The 22,429-nt window shown below is 44.8% G+C and overlaps 1 protein-coding gene across 1 annotated transcript in view; it reads right to left on the bottom strand.

The window, feature by feature from the left end:
- Window positions 1-14,310: 14,310 nt before the first annotated feature.
- The window catches only part of ntn1b (netrin 1b), a 36,159-nt gene continuing 28,040 nt past the window's right edge, over window positions 14,311-22,429 (bottom strand). Inside the window, exons 6-7 of the mRNA XM_061090509.1 lie at window positions 20,602-20,676; window positions 14,311-14,633 (exon numbers count right to left, since the gene is read on the bottom strand). Of these exons, the coding sequence (XP_060946492.1) occupies window positions 14,311-14,633; window positions 20,602-20,676 (398 nt within the window). The remainder of the gene's footprint in view (window positions 14,634-20,601; window positions 20,677-22,429) is intronic.

Below are 22,429 nucleotides of genomic sequence, written 5' to 3'. Positions count from 1 at the left end.
GTGTTTATCTATTTATTTTAATACCTTTCAATTGGATGTTATCGTCAGTTTTTATTTTATTTATCTGACTGTATACATAAGAATCTTTGTATATGTACATGTATTTGCTATATGGTCAGGTACATACTGTATAGTACCTTGTTATGTACATGTACAACACATCTTGAGGGCAATTTCTATGTTTGTGTTTTTATGGCTGCAGCTTGGGTAAAATTAAAAGTTAAAATTTTAAGTTGATCTTAAATCTTGAGCATGAAGGAGACCTCTTGGTTTCTAGACTTTGGTTCACACATGTCCCATGATGTCTTTGATTTAGACAATTGCATGACTTTAGCACATAAAACAAATTAATTATTGAAATGTGCTCATAATATTTGAGCTGAAACTCGTGGTCATGCAGCCTGTAGAGTAGGACTCAAACATGGGAAGCGTGTTGGACATGAAGTTTGTTTCTGGTTCATGTGAAGATTTCCACACTGTGACCTTTAATTCCTCTGATGGAAGTTCAGCACATTTACAATGGTGTCAGGAGGAATTTGTCCTTTACTGTGTCTGTGTGATGTGTTTTTCAGAGGACGCATGTTTCCTGTCAGTGAAGTGCGCTCTTCTTATTTCCCGTGTGGCCCATTTTTTAACCGTTTTTCTACACAAACATTTTCGTTGGCCGCAGAGCTGATGTTCAACCACAGAGCGGGAGAACCAGCCGGCTGCGGTGTTTCCTCAGCTGGTCGATAACCTCCACTCCTCTGGCACCCCCCCCCCCCTCTGCTATCCCTTTCCGCCTCTCTGCAGTCGAGTGGCCCGTCTCTCCTCACCCTCACGGTGACGGTGGCACAAACGCTTTGCTCTCAACCCAAGTCAAACTAAATCGAACGTGATGGACGGGAAAGAAAATGAACGAACGCTCGCTACAGCCCCCTCCTTCGGAATGCAAAACATCAGTGGTGTTCAGCAGCTGAAACAAGGTCCTGATGTCTCCTTATATTTAAAGTTGTGTACGTCAGATACTTTCCACTCATTGTAGCCACTAGAAACCCCCAAAACCCAACAGCTAAATTGTAAAGAATGGATTTAAGAGTGAGTTTGTTTCCTTCTAATGTCAGATGCAAAAGTTATCAAACTAACAGCCTTACAGAAGTGAAGCAGTATTACTTCCAAAGCCAAAGAGTATTTCATTAAAACTAGAGTATGTAACACCACAACACATGATTACCTGGAGTGGTGACATCCAGCTCAAATCTCCCGGACGCTACCATGTGGATCCAGGGTCTGTGCGGTCGCCTGTTGGGGGCGGAGCTTCCGTCAATCACGAGTCCGTCACGGCTGTCAATCATCACATTATCGATTTGTAAAGAGTCAAAATAACAAATTAAACCCAAACTTGTCATGTCGGCCATCTTAAAATACAGTCACTACAGCTCTAAATAAGTCGTGCTGCTCGGCGGGTTCATGGAAGTGACCAGCGCCTCCTACAGGCCACAGAGAAAACACCTGTAGAACAATCAACATCTGCATTTTGACACGGGTTCGATCATGGTGGATGAAACGGGAGAGAAATGATGATTGTTCATTTCTTACAGTACATGTGAAAGCGTTACTCAGGCCTGTTCTCCGGCATCAAAGAACACCTCGACTCCCACCTCGCTGACCCCCTCCCCCCCCCCCTGTGCACCCCTCACTATGGCAGCTCAGAGACGAGGAAGCCAAAGGGTGAGAACAACTTTGAAGTCGCCAGCACACTCTGGAAACACAGGGCAAGGAATCACCTGCCATAAAGACATGTGCGTAAGAGCCGAGCTATTTGTTCTGGTGCCTGGGTGGTTAGGGGTCCCCGGGGGGGGGGGGGAGACCACATCAGCAGTGATCTGGTGGGAGTCCAGCCGGAGGTGGAACTAATGGTCACATGTGTTCGCAGACACTTCTGAGAGCCAGATGCTGGGAAGTCCATGGAGCTCCTCACAGCACCTCCCCAGGAGAGGAGCGAGAGGAGGAGCTCCTTACAGCACCTCCCTAGGAGAGGAGAGGAGCAAGAGGAGGAGGTCCTCACAGCACCTCCCCAGGAGAGGAGAGGAGCGAGAGGAGGAGCTCCTTACAGCACCTCCCTAGGAGAGGAGCGAGAGGAGGAGGTCAGGCCGGCTTCAGAGAATGCAGATACACATACCACGTTAACTTGGTTTAAGGAATGATCTCTATTACACACACACAGCCTCAGTTTGTTGAGTCTACACGGAGCCCCCCCCCCCCCCTCACGCAAGGTGAACCAGTCTAATAAAAGGGATTCGGGCCTCAGGTCTATCTCTTCCATATGATCTGTCTGCTCCAGTAACAGTCACGTACAGACGCTGGTGTTTCGCCTTGACCTCTGCGATCTGACGTCTCACTCCGAGTGGTTAATGATTACCATCTCTCAATGTGTTACAGCTGTTGCAGCGGTAATCCCCCCCCCCCCAGGGTTGTTCCTGTGGACGTCGAGCTCTGGACGATGTTTTGACCTTGTCTCCTCGTCAACACAGGACGGTCAGTGATGACCTCATCTGCTGCAGGGACACGAGATCTGGAACCAGACCAAAGCAATCGTGTCTCTTCACAGCTTCTTGTCTCGTTGTCGTCATAACAAAGGGAGCTCGTGTTTTCCTTTTGTGTCTCACCCAACCGAGTTTTTATCATCGTATTTATTAGAGCTGTTTTCCTTTGATAGACTCGGAGCTTACGAGAAATAAGTGTTAATCGCTCGGCTTGTAAATCTCAGGCAGAACGAGCAGCGCTGCACGAGAGGAGCAATAAAAGATAAATAACAAGGTTTGCAAAACAAGATATCGTGACAGGCAGGCCAGTGAAAGTTTTATTCCTTCTTGGGTTATCTCATCCAGTCGTAATTGGGGGTGTGACCAAACTCCACGAGGGAAACGTGTTTGTCCCCATGAAGAAGAAGCGTTGATCTCTGTTATGATGTTATGATGAATGAGAAATGGGAATTAAATGAGACCTTTTGTGTGGTTTTAAAAAAGGCTAGTTAGAGTTAAGAGCAATATAATATCTAATAATTCGAACTAAATTATATGATTGTTATTTGATTAAATATGTTGCTGCTGGTGTTAATATCACATTTTTACCAGATTTATGAAAGAAAATCTACATTTAAGGGGATGAACTTGGATCAAAACGTCACCTGGTGTTTTTAAACCGTCTTGTTTACGTGGAGTCGACCATGAGATGATTCCCAGTGAGACACGAGACCTGTACATTCAGAATCTATCCTTCAGTCAGGTGAAAATGTTTGTTGGTTATAATTCATCAGTTTAATAAAAAGACTAATGAAGTGACTGGATGACTGGAGCAGTTTCTCTGAGCCGTGGACACAAAGCCGTGGAATGTGTCTCCTCCTGGAGCGAGGACACGTTGTAATCCGTCCACCTTCTGAATCTGTTAGGGAGGCATCATGGGTAGAGGGTCAAATCTCAGGGGAGGGGGGGGTTGTCACACAAATGAGTTAAACACACATTAGATGAATGAGTGTTCAAGATTCAAGATTTTTATTGTCAAATGCACAGAGATAACATGAAGCGGTCGCTGGCAATGAAATACTTGAGTCACAGGCTCTCTTTGAGCAATGCTCAAGTAACTACAACCAATACAATTAAAATTAAAATAGAAATAGTATAAAATAGAATAAAAAAGAATATCAAAATTTAAAATAGAAAATAAAATATATATATCTAAATATATATCTTTACAGATGAAGAGAAAAATAAAACAACAATAGTGCAATTTGTGCAGTAGTGCAAATATTCAAATATGCCAGGGTGCTGGTTTGGTGGAGTTATTGCAGTTCAGAGGAGTTTAAAAGCAATGGGTTGGGTGTTTATCCCTTTTCCACAATGGAAAAGTTGAATTTAGGGTTTTAATCCAAATCTGCGTCACAAACTCTGCTTTTCTGATTTTTGTTTTCTCCTTTTATTCATGGAGAACTAATTCATTAATTGTGGGACGCTGGCTGGACACATGCATGTAGCCGCTGTTTCCCCAAAGCTCCGACCCTCCCTCTGTGAGACGCTCGGGCATTGAGATGCACTGGCACACTCCGGTAATGGCTTCGTGTCCTCACTGGTCCTCGGTTTATCAGAGTTCTCCTCAGCAGCGTGACCGCGGCTCAGCTGGTGAAGTGGCCCGGCTGTGAAGTGCTTGTTTTTCCACAGCAAAACAAATTTAGAGCCTGTTGGTTCCCAGGCGTGAACAGGGATGACTGGACATCACCACGGTGTCATGGGCACTGTATGTATATGTATTCACCAATTAAAACCAGTAAGGCTGTGATTCATGGTGGTGGATGAAAGCTGTTGTCCAGATGGGAGCAAACACATCTCTCAGGAATCTAAAGACCTGATTGGACGAGCCGAGTCTGACTCAAGAGCTCGGAGCTGTTTCTCCTTCAGACTCTTGTCAAAGCAGGAATCTTAATGTTTGAAGGATTTATTAAAACATTCATTATTGCACATTAGTTTTTGCTTAATGAGGCATAACTATAATGTTTCCTAATGGTCAAAATAAAATTCAATCAAGGCATTTAGGGTTTATGACTCTAATTATTGTTTCCTCATAATAATCCTTACAATCATACAGCAAGAAGAGCAAGGTCAAATCCTGAAGGTGAGCCTGTGTGTGTTTGTGTGTGTGTGTGTGTGTGTGTGTGTGTGTGTGTGTGTGTGTGTGTGTGTGTGTGTGTGTGTGTGTGTGTGTGTGTGTGTGTGTGTGTGTGTGTGTGTGTGTGTGTGTGTGTTAATGGATTTCCTCCTGGCTGGCGCTCTGACCCAGCTCTTCCTCCTGTGACCCTGAGGATGATTGCTGTGGCTGAGACGGGTTTGATCCCTGTGCTGATGCTGGGCTTCTGATGGCCGCACCCACTTTGATACCGCGATGAGATTGAATCCAACCCCCCCCGCTGTGAAACACACAGGTCGCCACACACACAGACACACACAGACACACGCAGTTGACCACACAGCGCCGTCGGACCTGGTTTCTCAACAGGAGACTGAACAGTTTCCTTCCTGTCTCTTTAATCTCGAGCGTTGATATTTGTCGTAGATGTTTCTTCCCTCTGAAGACGAACCGGGGCTCGAACTCTCAAACCTCACAGATATTTTATTATATCGACTTTTTTTTCATTCCTGTTGACAAAGATATGTCTTCCTATGAGACCAGTTGCTGCTGAGTCTTTTCCTAACTCACAGGAAACACAGAAAAGTCTTTCCACTTCTGTCCTGTCGCTCTCTGTGTTTTTTATGTAACCGTTCTGTTTCCTGAGCGTTTGAAGTCTTCCTGTATTAATCCAAGCGAGCCACGAGTTTGATTTATTAGCGACGCAGGACCACTTGGCTTTTACTCTGCTTTTATGTCGGGTCCGGTCGAATGGAGCAACACACTGACTGATGGCGAAAGCAGAACCAGACCTGTAAAACAACCAGGGCGCTGAGGTGAAGTTACACAGTCATAATGTGGATGAAGACGTTTTTATCTGAGATGATTTATTGTGCTGGAACGTGAAAAGCGAATCAAGGTAGAACCTTTTCAGCCACTCTGGAGACAGAAGAGAGACGTCCTGAGAGTTATCGCTCTGAACGCTTTTCCTCTCACTAAATCTCAACATAGGTCAGCGCTCTGTTTCCCGACATCTCTGTCTCTCACACTCGACCCAGAACTGTCTGGTACCTTCACCGAGCTCCGTGGACGGCCCCCGAGCAAAAGAGGGGAAAAATGGGCAATAGAAAAAGTGATTGTGAAATGTGGGAGCGAGGAGCGTTTGGCAGCCCTCGTCTTGTTTGCTCAGTAAACCCCCCCGAGGCCTATGTGTGTTTTATTTTTTCCTCGCCGAGGGAAATGCCGGCATTGTTGGGCCGGGAGACCGTGGTTACGGGCCAGCACCGGCAGGTCGGGACAAACAACAAGATGAAGGTCAGCTAATATAGCAGTTAATTCCACTTCCTGGTCCCCGGGACACCCAGGCAGGGTTTGTTTGAAGATCCCAGACCCTGAAGTCACTCTGCACTTTGTTCAGTCCATGAGTATCTTCAGTGGGAGCCAACACTTTCAGATATTAATGTATTCGGATGAGAAGAGAGGGAGGGTAGTAGAGAGGGGGGGGCAGTGTCGGGCAGGGAGGAGGAGAACAGATTTCTATACGTCTCTGTCGCACATTGTGAAAATCAACCATACGTTTTCACATGAATGCACAAAAACAATCATCTCAGGTTAAATTTGTGACCAAGAGAAACACTGAGGAAGATATTTCACAATTCACAAAGTCCCAAATGGATTGAATATGGATTTGATCATTGATATTTCAGTTACAATACCAATTTTTCTCAGAAATGATAAAGATCTTCAGAGAACATAAGCTGTAAATCGAACCCTTTGAACCCTGTGCATTGGTAAAAATGTTAATATTCATTTAAAGATTTGCAGTAACATTCTGTTATTCTTCACTGAATAAGCTACGTTCAACATTCAACAAGAATTTCTCCTACAATGACCCTGCAGAATTAATTAAAATCAGGAATTAATTTAAACTATAAATGAACCTTCTAATTGTTTTCAGTGTCTGTTAAACTGAGTTGTTTCGTCCTCTTGTCCCTGTTAGAATCTGGAGGGTTTTAAAAACAGGAAGCTCTCACAAGCGGCTGAAGCACCGGCCTCATGGCGCAGACTCCAAACAGATCCGTCCACTCTGGCATCGCCTGAACTCACCAGGCTCGGTCAATAGACTTTAAAAAGAGCCGGTTTATTAGCTGATTGTCTCAGTGATCATTTAACTCAGACTTTGAGAATGTAGAGAAGGGAGGGAGTGGGGTTGAAATATAGTACACACCATCCAAAAGCCAAGTGGCTTAATCCTGTATGGAAATGGAAATGCGAATAAAAAGAGGACTAACTGTGTCTGTGTGCACTCTGCTGTCCAGGAGGAGATGGAGGCCTCTCTCCTCCAGGACGCACAAGAGGAGTCTTTGTGCTCCACACTCGTAAGCCAGGAATACGCCTTTTGAACCATGTGCATTGAAAGACAGAGGAAAATGAAGAGGTGGTTTGGGCGGGAGTGAATGAGTGAGAGAAGGGGTGAGGGGCCGGGGGTGATTAAAGGTGTTTGTGTCAAAAGCAGAGGGTTTAATACATTTGGAGCCTAAGTTGTGTGTGTCTGTGTGCGTCTGTGTGTGTGTGTGTGTGTGTGTGTGTGTGTGGTGGTCACACAGTGGGCTGATATCAAGTGCCTCTTTAAGGCCTCCTTCCATCTCCAGAGGTGCTTCAGTCTTTGTTTCATGGAGCCCAGTTCCCCCACTCGGCTGCAGCCCGACTGTGAATGAAGCCTGGGAAGCAGAAGAGAGACCAGTGACGGATGGGAGAGAGAGAGTGGAATATACAGCCCGTCACCTGGTTGTGTGCAAAGACTCAGAGAAGTGTGTTGGTGTCGCACACAAGACAAACGCCTTCGGCTTGGATTTGATGGTATTGATTGATTATTGGCAAATTTACTGGCATATTTGCATGAATTCAACTAAACTGTGCATTTGTGTACGATGATTGTTGTAAACAATACTTTGAAATGTTGGGTCGGGTACGTAGGAGCAAAGTAAAAAGCATCAACTCTGGATTAAGAAGTTTGGAAACGAAATTGGTCCCGTTTTAGTCTGGACGTGCAGAAACGGAGATGTTTGGAAACAGCTCTTTTCGGTCATGATGCATCCGTCGCTGATTCCTCAGGCTCCGATCACGTGACCCCCCCTTCCAGAGGAAAACATGTGCCTCAAGTGTAGCACGCAACACGGATAATCAATTGCAAGTCTCTGGCAATTAAATTCTGCATAGATTGTGTAACTTCTGTGCATTGCCGCCGTTTCTTGTCTCTGGAAAGACTCGAGAACAATCTATCAAACTTAAATCTAAAGCTCCTAGAAATCTATTGAGAAACCCGTGTTGGCCCAGTCGGACTAATCCTATTCACATCAACGCCCTCATCAACGGGCCAGACAGCACATTGGGTTAAAAAGAGCGAAAGAGGCGTTATTCAAAATGTCCAATAACAATCTAATTAGCGAGTAATTACAGTGTATTGACAAAACGTCCATTAACATCAGTGTAAATGTCTTAATGAGTGTGATTGGTGTTTTATTACACAGGGAGGGAGAAAACTAATTATGGGGAAACAACCTAATGAGTGAGGGTAGAGAGCCGAGAGACCTGTGATCCTCGAGTGGATTAGCTGTTCGGGGAGAAGAAGGAGGAGGAGGAGGAGGAGGAGGAGGAGGAGGAGGAGGAGGAGGAGGAGGAGGAGGAGGAGGAGGAGGAGGAGGAGGAGGAGGAGGAGGAGGAGGAGGAGGAACACCACCGGAGAGGATCACAGAGGCTGATTTGCATCGCTCAGCGACACCGTCTCTAATCTCTCTTCACAGACGAGGGGGACAAGGCCGAGGGAAAAGACGACTTCATTTAACGCAGAGTGAAGTTCAATCAAGTCCTGTCGCAGAGGAACTCTGATTTTATGCATGGAAAATCTGCCAGCACCACTTTGAGATGAGAAACTATATGCAATCATGGTGATGTTTTTCAAAAACCCACTTGAACTCTCGTTGCTTCTCCAGTAGAAGTGGATCCGCAGCACAGACGCTGTTTTGTTTGCTTCTCAACACCCGAGTGAACGGAACAACACAGTTTTTCTCTCCTGAACAAAATGCATTTGAAATCTTCGTTTGCTTTTGCTTCTCTCAAGGACGAGAAAACCATCATCGCACACAAACACAGAGTCAATTTCAATTCATGCAAATATTGTCTGGAATAAACGAGCGATGCTATCAAAACAAAACTGAAGGAGTTTGCCTTTTTGTGAGATGAGCACACGTCTCTCAGGCCACAGCTATGGTGAATGTTTACAGTCCCTGATGTTGAATTGTCAATATCAAACATGATATAAGTGAAGAAGACGAATTTAGTGAGATTCTGTGAGATTTCAAGGTCTCTAACGGCGGCAACATAGTAAAATACAGAGTTTAACTGCACAACAGTTTTTAGCAAAGACAACAGGGTCAGTGACGCTTGTTATAGATTATCCATAGTGGATTCTACACTGGTATTGTGCGTGATTTCTTACAGGGCAGATTTGATGCGTTTCCAAATGAAAACGTAGTTGTGTGGATGTCGCCTCAATCTTATCGGCGCTTTACACAAAACCTCTCGGCCAATGCAAATATATGCCGGCATACGACATACCTTAAACCTCTGACAGAGCGAGAGGAACAATAAAGAACAGGAAAGAAAATGGTTCTATCGGTTCCATCCAGTCCCCATCACAGACCAGTGCAGAAGATCTCAGGGGAGAGTTGAAGCAGTTTCATTTCCTTTTTCCATTTTCTGGCCGCTCTAAGAAAACGTACATTTAATGGGCAGAGGACCAACACGTTGCATCACCAGATCCTGCAGGACTTTGTTTTCCAAGGAGGATCCTCACTGTTAGTACGGAGACAATGGCTGCTGCTGCTGTGTGAACATTCATCTCAGTAGGAAGTGCCGCTGATAGAAAAGTGACCGGCCCATTAATTCATCTCTTTCTGATACGAATGCCAAAATCGTCTGTTGCATTTTTCATATTTGAAACTTCATAGAAGTCTCCCTCACCTTCTCTCCCTCCATCGACCCGGAGTCGGTGGTCCTTTACGGCTCCTGATCCCGGTGACCTGATATTAATGGAGAACGCAGCCTGAACTTTCAGCGTTGACTGTATAATTGGTTGGCCCCTTTGGAGTATTTTGCACCGGGCATCTCAGGAGCAGTATATCAACACTCTGCACACGGGCCAAGACAGATGGGCTCTCGTTTGGAGACGGTTCAGGATTGTGTGTTTTTGTGTAAAACCCCCCGGGGAACAAGTTAAGGGTTCCCTCTGATGCCAGAACCTCTCGGCTACAACAATAACATCTGCGGTTTGGATTAGACACACGTTGGTGATATCACCCTTTTTAATAATACGCCTGCGTTATAGCAATCTGACAGAAAACCCTTATTGTCTCTGAAGTTTATAGAAGCTCGGGATCCAACACAAATGATGACCGGCGCTGCTCAAACCTCTTTGGCAGCAGTTGGTGTTTTAATTCATTTTCTTACGATTGGATTCACATGTTCAGCAAATGTCACAGCGACAACTTCCCTTAAGAGAATTCACTTAAATAAAGTCCTTAAATCCTCGACTTAGGTCAATGTGGACGTTACAGTGAGATAATGGTTCATTCCCAGTAAAAGTATTGTATAGTTTTAGGTGTTACATCACTTGCATGGTGCAGAATGAAAACATTGAGCCCACTGAGACGTGTTTGCCAGAAACATTCCTGCACTTTCATTAAACTGTGGCGACGCTTTAAGTTACGGCCTGTAATTGCAATTTAAATATCCTTTATATATATATATAGGCCATCAATAAAATACTTAGTGCGCCACTAAAAATACAGTGACGGGGTGAGGAGGTAACAAATCTGTGTTTGGGAACTAAATTTCCCTTTTAGTGCTTATTTAAATTATCCAGTAAATATTAAATAAACAGAAAGTAAAGACAAATGACCGAAAGACTCGGCCGGAATTTCATGAAGCGGAGTTAAAGGTATGCGTTAAAAAAATGTACAACTTCAACATACGAGTTTAACTACAACGTATTTGCAGTGACGCGAAAAGAGACGACTTTATTTTTACTAATAATTACTAATTATTTTACTTTACAGCCCGCACCCCCCAGACTCACTGAGTTTCCTCCCATGTTCAATCCTTCAATTTACAAATAACTTAGTTTCCTAGTATTTTATCATAATTGTTAATCCTTATTATTAATAGTTAACACCCACTTTTAGAATGACGGCGAAATGTCTCCCTACATTTTCTCCATTGACGTTCCAGAAGAGGGTTTTTGTTTGGAACCCGGCCGAGCAGCTTCCAGAAGAATCACAACCATAAAACATTGGATTCGGATCATAAAAAATATTGAAAAACGAGAAAACCGCAAAGATACAAGACACGGTCCGTTAACAATTATTGAAGAAACTACAAATCCCATAAACCATCGAGACTTCCTGCTGCTTCTTCTTGAATTTAACCTCTTTCTAGTGATTCTCACCTTCTGACTCTTTTCATTATCTCTACAAACCAAAGCTTTTAAATTCCTCTATGCTAAACATGAAGTAACATTTCCACCAACCAGACACGTCTCTATTACACCTGAGGATTCTGGGTATTGTCGTGTAGGTGATGTCCCGAATAAAACACGTTTTTCTTCAAACACAGTTGAAATGATAGAGACTTGAGCTTCTACAGGAGAATAAAACATGGTTTTACTATCTAGTTGCTTGTGGTAATTCTACTTGGATGGTTGAAATATTATGGCTGATAATGAATTAGCTCTATTTGAGTATTTAACTATTATCTGTATGTATAGAACTGTTTCATACGCTGCTGTCTTCTCGTGTTTATGCACAAGAATAGAACACTTACATCTTATCGGACCTTTTAGAGACGACAGGAAGAAAAGAACTTCAACAAAAATAAAAATATGTTTTTACACAGTTTATTTCAGATGAATTAATGGTCACTTCTATCCGGCCGTTCAAAGAGCCAAACACTAATCGATACGTTTCATTACAGCCGTCTAACAACTCGATGCAAAAAGTACAAAATAAACAGTCTCCCCCAAAAAAAGAAAGAAAAGGAAATAAAAAAGAAAATTACACAAAAGCCACATTTGTTTCATGTGTCATTAAATATATTCATTTGTGATAAACATAATATATTAGTATTACAGGACAGTACACAACCATTTGCAATGGACACTGCTAAACAACATTTACAAGCCAATGTATAAACATGAGCAGATAATTATTCAGGTATAATATTTTATGGAGAGCAGAGGAGGAGGGTGGGTGGGGGGTGGGGGGGTGGAGTACCTTTTATGCAAACGCCTGCAAATCCAGTTGAAATGTTTTCGGCACAGATGTGTTGGCAGAGGTTTTATTAGCAGGTAGTAAATCTGAGATACAAACAGTTTGATGCACAGAGTGTGTGTGTGTGTGTACGTGTGTGTGTGTGTGTGTGTGTAGCATGTGTGGTCCTGCATAAGTTTCAGTGTACTGTGTGTTTGTTTGTGTGTGTGTGTGTGTGTGTGTGTGTGTGTGTGTGTGTATGATCCTCCCGGTGCACATACTAAAGTAAACGTGACATTTCGATTTCTCTGACATTCATTTATTTCGTCTTTTCCATTTGTTAAGCTTGTAGTATTTAACGAGTCTGGTTAAGTTCACATGGAGATCATCTAGTTAATGTTTAACAACAACAAAAAAGTAATACTATACAGCTATATAACACGTAGACATTCGCTCATGCCTCTTTGTCGAGTACCAAGTCTTGACAGTGGAATCCAGTCGTCAAAAAGACGTGATATTCCATTGCTCCACAGGTTCTCCTCCCACAACACTGAATACTGAATACAAATAAAAATGTGTACATGATTCACGAGGGTTGTTAGGCAGCAACAGTAAATAGTGAGCATGCAGCGTGTCAGTGGTTTTGAGGATTTGCTGTGATAGGTCGATATTTTCCTTTTTTTAACGAAGTGAGACTTCACCAACTCTCACCTGCAGATATTTGGGACATCCGACTTGCACTAAGTCTTTTTATCTGAGTCGAAAACGCAAAAAGCCACAACACAACTGCAAAAGTGACGACAATGCTTCAAATGCCACAACGTGAATGTTGACAACGAGCCGAGCCGAGTTACTTTCCTCTCTGTGTGTCGTGGCTTTTCCTTCGTGTTTGTGAGACGTCTCTGTCTCTGTAGAACAGACATGAGTGAGATGAGTGTGTATCTGTACAGGTTTCCTTTCTTTTTGGACGCCACGCTAAAAATAATGGTGAACATATCTCATATGTTCTAAAAAAAGAAAGTTCTGACTAGTAAAAATAAGTGCATGGTTGACACGTCTACTCTACGTCTAGTTGATGCTACGGCACCAATCTACTAAAAATGTCTAAGTATGCACATATGGTTACTTTACATTGCAGAGGTCACAACCACAACATGCTGCGGATACATCGATACTTTCATGTAAATATATCATTGTACAGAATGAGGAGAGGATCGTTTTATGGCATTTTTGTTCCCACACCACCGAGGTAACACTCACACAAGCTGCGTTCAGACCTGCACTGAGCTCCGGACGTGTGAAAGCAGAAACGGCAGTAGAGGAACCAAAGGAGGAAGAGGAGGAGGTAGCAGTACCAGAGTCGACAGAGAAGAAAAAGAAGAAGAAGAAAAAGAAGGCTAAGGAGGAGGAGGATTACGATGACTGAAAACAACAATTAAGTCCATGTTTGTGTATATATTCTGTTAGATTTTATGCCATTTTAGTTTTGTGTCATACATTTATATAATTTTCAATTGATTTGCTTCTTAACAGCAGGAAAAATATATAAGATAATTCTGTCAACTTTTTATAACTGAGTGAAACGTGGAGTTAATCCCAGTGTCCAGTCATAGAGTCAGAAAAATGTAAATCTTTTTCAGTAAATCTCTGAGTGAGCTCATGTGAAGAAACGAGAATCGAATCTTTATGTGTGAAAGTCAAACTCCAGAGAAAGTCTGGATCCTTAAGTGCGTACAAGTCTGAAAACAGCTTGTATGAGCAGAGGGTTCTCAGGTAAATTCCGGCCACAGTTTCAAACAATTTCACAATTTTATCACTTTCAGCTGCTGAGAAAGTTTCTCCATAGTTCAGCAGGTTTCAGCAGCAGCTGCTCAAACGCACGTGGAGTTCCGTGACTCCTCCTGGACACAGGCCGGTGGAATTGGATCCTCTGAAGACACAAAGAGGGAGATACAGTAGACTCAACCGAACGGGGGGGAAACAGCATCGTGGGGTGGAATAGTCAGGATGTGACATATCTGTAATATTAGGTGCAAACTCTGCAATTACACGACAAAACAAAAACCTTGAGAGACGAAAAAACAGAAAGTTGTAGAATGAGCTCCTTCACAAAAGTTCCTAAGAAAAACAAAACAAACATTCTAATCTCTTCGCTCCAGCTCAGAGCAGCAGCACTCAGTCGTTCCCTACTTCTCACCTGTGTCTCTCTCCATTTTTTATTCTTCCAGTTTATTTTTTTTACCCATCCATCCTCTCTTCCCCCTCCTCATCCTCCTCCTCCTTGCATCCATCCCAGTATGGAGGCAGTTCTCTTTGCCTCCACCTCCCCTCCAGCCTCCCTCTCTTTCTCCCCCCTCCCCAGCTGCTTTTAGCACTTCCCCCTCTTGTCGCGCTGCTGGAACTTCCTCAGCCGCCGGCCCCACAGGTCCTTCCAGGGGATGAGCAGGCTTCCCTTGTCCGCCACCACGCCGCTCTGCCCGGGGGAGTCATCCTCGTCCGTGCCCAGGAGCAGGTACTTCCTCCCGGGCTTGATCTTGGGGCACTTGCAGGCCACGTCCTTGGCGCGGACCCACAGCAGCTGGTCCCCGCGGCGGATGCGGTGCTCGCCCTGCTTGTACACGGAGATGATGTTGACGGTGAACTTCCACCACTCGCCGGCTTTGTCTCCTTTCAGAACGTGCACTTGAACAGCTGGTGGTGGATCAGAGAAAGAAAAACTGGGTTAAAATCACCTTCATATCATAAAGTAGTATATATTTACCTATTTATCTTCTGCGTTCAACTCGTTTAATGCTTTTCTGTTATCGGCAAACACGTAAGGATCATAAACTGTCAGGGAATGGACTTGCAAGTGTGATTCCTAATGAGACCTATGTACTGGACCTCCTGTAACACACTGTTTGTTCTGCAGGGTAACTCTGTCCACATGTTGAATCAATACCTGAACAACACATGCTGAGACTGAGAGCGCTGGCACGTGATCAGAGAATCTAACTGCAGTGGTTAGATAAAAGTAGAGGGGAAATTATCGAAAAGGACAATTACGGGTGACAGAGAAATGGTGGAAAGTCTAAAGATAAGTGACAGTTTAAATACTCAGCATTAATGCAGAAATTGGAGAAATATTTGGATATAAATGATGAAGCTAAAAACTTCCAGGGAAACATGAGGAAACCTTTCTTATATCAGACAAGGCTGGAGTTCATTAAACCGATTAAGACAAGAGTCTGAATAAGATGCTGCCATTTAAACATGTTTATCTTAACCTGAATATAAAAATAAACAATTAAAAATGTAAAATGTTAAGTCATATTCTCTGTGAATATGAATGGAAGTGTTCAAGCAACTCGTGAGACGATCTAATCAAATTTTTTTCTTCTGAATAAGGTATCTAGTGATGCCAACACGTTGATGCCAACATTGTAAAGAAGCAGCTGTTTGAGCCTGAACCAGAATTTGTTCCCTCTCATCTGTGACCTTTGACCTTTCCTCCGAAACATTCTCCTTTTTACTGCAGCCGTTGCCATAGCACACAGACACAAAGGCTTCAAGTGGAGAACTTTAAGACTAAAGCTCAGAGAAAGGTGGAGAATTTGTTTTGTGTCGGACGGCGTTATTTATTTAAAAATGTCTAAAGGAAAAACTTTGCAGAGTTTCACCACATCTGCAAACAGAATGAAATCCTCTCCAGTTGGTTGATCATGTGAACATCTGAGCACCTCAGGCTCCTTCACCCTGAACCTGGGAACTATCGGAGCACCACTTGTGGCAGATATTTTAATATGAGGAAATGAGTAAAGCTTCCCCCCCGCGTCGATTCTCTGTCCGACGAAGCCGCTATTACTCCGTCACCCTGATCGGAACAAGAGGTAAACAGCTCCGCAGCCACAGAGCTAATCTGTACTTGAGGTGAAGTGGGTTTACTCAGGAATGTGCTATTAACTTTCAGGGGGTGTTCACTTACAACTGTGAGATCGAATCTAATCTGAAGACGACAGGATTAGATGATGAGAAACACTTGTGATGCGGCGTCCGGATGCCCGGGACAAATCTTATATATTTACCTATTTATTTAAATTAATGCTTTTCTGTTATTGGCAAACATGTAAGGATCATAAACTGTCACGGAATGGACTTGCAGGTGTGATAATAATATCCAAACTCTATTTCCTGCTCGAAGAAAGACCTTATCTTCCCATTATTTAATGGTGATTTGCGTAAACTGCTTTCAGACATACACTGAGCTCGGGATAAACTCCTGACATTCTCCGGAGGGGCTATATGTCTGAACGCAGAATAATTTTATAATAATAAAAGTTGTCAGAGTGACAACATGGCAGGAGATCCTCCAGATAACTTTTGGTGGTGAGGTCAGATGTGATTTAAACAAAGACACGTAATATCAGCAGCAGAATTTACTCATGAACGCTCCAGAGTTTGAGCGGATATTAATTATTTAACTTCTACGTAAAGTGTGATAACTCTATTTTCTGAAAGAGCTTTTCTTCCCATTGTGTGATTCTGATATCCTCGGTATACGTTCGCCTTTTCTTTGCCTTCCTGGCTGAACATGATCACTTTCGGCGTCCATCAGTCATCCCGCTCCGCCGCCAAGAACGAGGAGAACCGGAGGAGCCGGGCGCTCGAGTGTGTGTGTGTGTGTGTCAATGCATGGCGTGAGCAAATCGCACACAATTTCAGAAGAAAGACGGTTTGTTGTGCTGAGGAGAGCGAGCTCTCACAGCCCGGCCATTCATCGCAGCCCTCTCCTTCATCCACACACATAAAGGGTGTGTGAGGAGGGGGCTTGTGTGCAGGGGGGGGCGGGGGGGTTCCACTATTTGTCTTCCCAGCCACAGAAAAAAGTTCCAGGAGAATAAGGATGTGTTTCCGACCTCATGAGCAATCCGGGTTCTGCTCCCAGAGCTCCATCCAACTTCTCAGCGTGAGAATCCAGCGGAGATAGCGGCTCTCCTCTCGGCGGCGGCGGCGTCCGGCCTCAGTCCGACTCGCTTTCTCTCTCAAGTGTGTTCTCAGTCTCTACTCAGAGTATTTAAACACACACACACACACACACACACACACACACACACACACACACACACACACACACACACACACACACACACACACACACACAGACACACACCTTCTGCCGCTCGGTCGGAGCTAAACAGACACCGAAGCGCCCGGGGGTCAAACAAGCTATTAGGAAGCGGTACCGGTGTTTGGTGAGAGCGACCGTGAAGGAGAGGAGAGAAGTGTCAGATGATCCTGCTCCTGCCAGCTGAGCGCCGGCCACAGCCAGACTTCCCACTGGGTTGATCTTCTGTGGGCAGCGTGCAGCGGCTTGACACAGCATGCCACCAACAAGCCGGGGCTAATGAAATTAGAGCTCGCTTAATTAGCGCTGTGAGGCCCCTGTCCCCTCTGGTTATCAGCTGAGTGAATGATCCGGGACCTGCAGCCCTCGGGTGGGCACGGAGGGGCGGCCGGGGGGGTTCGGGGCGGCCGGGGGGGCTCGGGGCGCTCTGCCCTTGAGCGCCACCCTGGAGCATCGGTAAACACTCGGCCCTTTGATCCATTGTCCTCCTGGTGGCAGCGAGAGGGAGGGTACGTGTGTGCAGAGGAGAGAATATAATCCCTTTGTGTCGGCCGTCTCCGTAGTGACGGCAGCGATGAAAAACAAAAATTGAATAAACAAAACATATTTCTTTCTCTCCGGGGTGGCAATCCGTCACCGTCGGCCTAATTCACCACCTGTTTGCCCCCCCGAGGAATGCTCGGTGCCGGCAGAGCGCACAACTGTGTTTAAACAGAGGGCCCCTTCCCGTGACCCCTGGGGGGGGGGCAGCAGCACTCACACATCAGGGTTGTGGCCCCCAGAAGAACAGAGGAGAGACTCTGAAGACCCACAAAAGCGAAGAGACAGGCCTGAGAAACGAATCAGAGCGAGGAGGAGGAAACTACAGAGGAGCCACCCGCGCTGCTCGAATCAGCCCGACTGATTTATAGACGCCCGCTCGCCCTCGGCTCCGATGATGGAGATTCAACTCGGTGGGAATATGAATAATCGCTGCATTTTGGCTTCCGAGCAAAACGCAACAAATGGCCTGAATTAGTATTTACTCAACTTTTAGAGAGGGAATAAAATATATTTGGCCGTTGTTCTGCTGGACGCTGTTCAAAGTGCACAGAGCTGGTTTGCTGCTGACAGGCGCTTGATGAGGTTTCGCTGGTGATGATCTCGAGTGAAACACATCAACATGAGAGGAGCTGAAAGAATCACAGCAGAGGGAAGAGTGACGAATGCTTTACTGCAACTGGCTCGTGCTCAGATTGGCATCAACTTTTCCACTGAAAGCTCAATGACAGTTGTTCTTCAAGTTATTAACGATACCGCCTCTAAATGTAAAAGAAAAATGCAGATTGACTCCAGAGATGCATTCTTAAACTCTGGATAATCTCCTGATCACCGACAGGCTTCGGACTTTCTCCGGAGTTTCTTCTCGCTCGTGGTAAAAACTCTGGAGAATGTCCGAATGAGCCCAAGTGGGAAAACGTCAATGGACCATCTCTGGACTTCCTGTCTGAAAACATCCTTATTGTATTTCTTTCTCTTTGTGTGTGTGGGGATCAATCTAAGTGACAGTTATTCTTCAAGTTATTAACGATACCGCTTCTAAATTTAAGAGGAAAACACATAAAGAAAAATTGCAGATTGACTCCAGAGATGCATTCTTAAACTCTGGATAATCTCCTGATCACTGACAGGCTTCGGACTTTCTCCGGAGTATCTTCTCGCTCGTGGTAAAAACTCTGGAGAATGTCCGAATGAGCCCATGTGGGAAAACGTCAATGGACATTCTCTGGACTTCCTGTCTGAAAACGTCCTTATTGTCCTTTGGGCTGAGAGGAGAGTGGCTGTGTCCTGGATCTGCCTCATATTTCTTTCTCTTTGTGTGTGTGTGGATCAATCTAAGTGACAGTTATTCCTCAAGTTATTAACGATACCGCTTCTAAATTTAAGAGGAAAACATATAAAGAAAAATGCAGATTCACTCCAGAGATGCATTTTTAAACTCTGGATAATCTCCTGATGACTGAAAGGCTTCAGACTTTCTCCGGAGTTTCTTCTCGCTCCCTGGTAAAAACTCTGGAGAATGTCCAAATGAGCCCGAGTGGGAAAACGGCAATGGACATTCTCTGGACTTCCTGTCTGAAAACGTCCTTATTGTCCTTTCGGCTGAGAGGAGAGTGGATTTGTCCTGGATCTGCCTCATATTTCTTTCTCTTTGTGTGTGTTTGGATCCATCGATAACAGATAGACCAAAAGATAAATGACATTTCTGGGATTAATGGTGCATGAAACCACTTGGATCACTTGTGGATGAATGTGCGTCTCCAGTCGGGCAGAGTTCTCCTTCTCCCCGGTGGGAGTTACAGACATTACACTTCTATCGCTGTGGTTTCTCGTTGACAGACGATCGATCCTTATAATTGATCATCAACATCAAACTTCCTTCTCGTTCCAAGCTGCTGACTCGTTTGACTTCATATTTTAATACAGGAACATGATATTTATTTACCTCGTTGGTCGTGTTTCAGCTGCATCACTTGTTCTGTTGATTCACTGACAACTTAATGTGATTCCTGTGTGTTTTGGCTTCTCTTATCACTTCTGAAGCGTTTGCCAGAGTCGGACTCGTACATGCTCTGCAGGGCTGGAAGGTGCAGTCGGGTTTTTCTTTTTATTCAATATAATTGAGCAATACAAATCCAAAAAGATCTTGAGATGAACTCAACAGAAAAAGAAAAAAGGCTGCATTCATTCCGGGTGTGTCCTAATTGAGTAATTGGGACGACTGGAAAGAGTCAATAAACCACATTTACCCAGATTTTCTTTTTATGATTTAATGTGTTCTCTTAGCTTTTTGGTTTGGGAACATTTTGTGCGTTATTTTTCATCAGCAAGCGGTTGTGAGCGTCTACATCATCATTTCCAAATGACAACGTTCAGACAGAAACGCAACCCCCGAGTTTTCAAACTCAAACCAGACCAGTAGCATTTCCAGACTTTACCAGTTCAGTTTAAATCAAATTTGTAGTAATATGGATGTTTTCTCATTCTCTTCTGAGATCCTGCACGATGGTTTCTTTATTCCCTGCTGGTGTTTAAACTATTATTTTCTGTCCTTGTTGTATTTTTGTTTTTGTTTCCCAACTCTTCTGCCTCTGGTGTCTTGTATAAATAGGTTATTATCACTATTATTTGTTGACCCAGGCTAAATGTTATTCTTGGGCATTTGCAACACGACAGCTCGAGAAGTTGCTTGATAGCAGAAAAGAAAGATGTGTCTTGAAAACACCTGTAACTGATGGATTCAAAAGAGAGAAAGAATATTTGCTCCCAGTCTTGAAAAGCTCACAGTTTATAGACTCTCTGTATTCAAAGAGAGAGAGAAACGTATTTTCATATAAAAATCTGTTCTAGTGGAGGTGACCTGAGGCTGTGCACGTCAGCTGTCAATAAAACCTGGAGCACAGCACCGGGGGTGTGGGTCGGCCGTGCTCGCCATCTGATTAATGGAGACATCTGACCTCCTGACCTCTGGCTGAGGCTGGGCAGCGCACATTCCTGACAACTGGACTCACTCACCGTAGTCTTTTTTACAGTACTTCTTCATGGTGATCTTCATCTTTCCCTTGGAAGCTTTGCAGTGTGATTCACAATCTGCTGGAAAAAAAGAAAGAAAGAGGGGAAGGGAGGGGGGGGAAGGGAAAGGAAAGAAAGAGTCAGACGGCAAATTTCACCCTGCAACACCACAAGTGTGTTTCGGTATCATCAGGCCAGACTCCAGCTGGATGGGCCTCGCTGCCCCCGGGGTTTTTAAAGATGCCTTCAAAGTGCCATGGTGAAGCGGCTGAAGGCTGACACACATCCTCCTGTGTCTGTCAACACACTTCCACTCCACTACACTACACTCCTCCACAACGTTTCCACCGCAGCCGGCTGCCTCGTCACTGGCCTGGCACGCATTGTGCGATCTCCGAGCTCCGCGGAGGTCACTCCCGCACAGAGGAAGGTCACGGGTGGGGAAATTAGCTTGTGACCTACACCAGAAAATTAGCAGGGACCCTTTGCAGCCCTGTCCCAGTGCACAGACTTATGATTAATGTCTCTGCAGGGTTCCTTTCACACCAGTGTGTGTGTACCTGCGTGCCAAAGGGATTTATCAATGGCCTCTATCACCGCCGCTTTGTCCCCGGCGCCTCGATACCTTTTTAAGCAGTTAGCGAGCTGGCGTTGGCACCAGGGGCCAAAACCGAAAATTGAAATCATTTGTTCCCTCCACTTTCCACCGACTGACACAAATTGGAACCAGATCATCTACGAGTGTTGTCCCACCCCCCCACTCCACCTCTCCCAGAGCAATAAGCCTTGTGCTCTTTTCTAGGGGGGTGGGAAAGCTGGGCTGGGCAGTCTGACGGGAAAGGGGGGGGCAGTCGAGAACCTTTCAGCTTCCCTGAATATGGACAAACTTCATTATTTCTTCCAGCCCTCTGTCCAGTCTCCCCCTTTCTTCCCCATTATACTCCCTGTGAATGAGGTTGCCTGGGTAATGATGGAGGAAGAAAAAAACGCCCCTCTCCTCCCTCTCTAAAAAAAAAAAAAAAAGAGCGTTCCGGGACGTGGGACGAGGATCGAATGTAGAGAAAGCGTTTTTCTACTGGAATGCCCCGGCTGCTTTTTCTGCGGTGGCGGGAGAAATAAGAAAAGGAGGAAATCCCAAAGTAAATGAATTTGACGAGTCCATATCGAGCACGCCTGATTTCCATGTAAATGAAGTGGTGAGGGCGGGGGGTCGCTTTATCTCCCACTGGCCCCCGGGGGCCTTCATCATACCTCCCTTTGATAGCTGACGTTGCCCATTAGCCCCGGAGCGCAATCTCCGCATTGGGCCATTACACCCAGTGCTCCCATTAAGGTCCGATCTCCTGCTGCGAGGACAAACGCCCGCTTTGTGTGTCCCGGCGGCAGGGCCACGTTCTTTCTGCGGGGGGGCCACACGGCTCCTAATTTGGAGGGTGGTGTCTGTGCAGAGTTTCTGACGGGAGTCCAACTCCTCACCGCCCGGCAGCAGAGAGTGGGACCCGGAACAAAGCTCGGTGAAGTCAGTGGCGCCACTGGCGTCAGCCGCTGATGGACGAGCTGAGTGAGTCGGTCCAGTCACACGAGCCTGGATCATGGACGCCCGCCACAAGACCAGCTTCTTCCCGACTGCAGTTGGCCTTATCAACAAGGCCCGGGACCCCCACCTGACTTGGACTTTTATACCTCAAGGATGTGTTAAATGAACACATACTATATTATATTATTTTATACTGCATTACATTGCATATTGCAATTTGACACTGTTTTGCATTTTGCATTTCACTTTTTATATATTTTATATATTCTTATATAGATATGTTTATGTCTAAAT

This window comes from Limanda limanda, chromosome 17 (genome assembly GCF_963576545.1).
Source record: "Limanda limanda chromosome 17, fLimLim1.1, whole genome shotgun sequence".
In the NCBI taxonomy this organism is placed as follows: Eukaryota; Metazoa; Chordata; class Actinopteri; order Pleuronectiformes; family Pleuronectidae; genus Limanda; species Limanda limanda.
The sequence above is the reverse complement of the archived record's forward strand: the minus strand, read 5'-3'. Positions and strand labels throughout refer to the sequence as shown.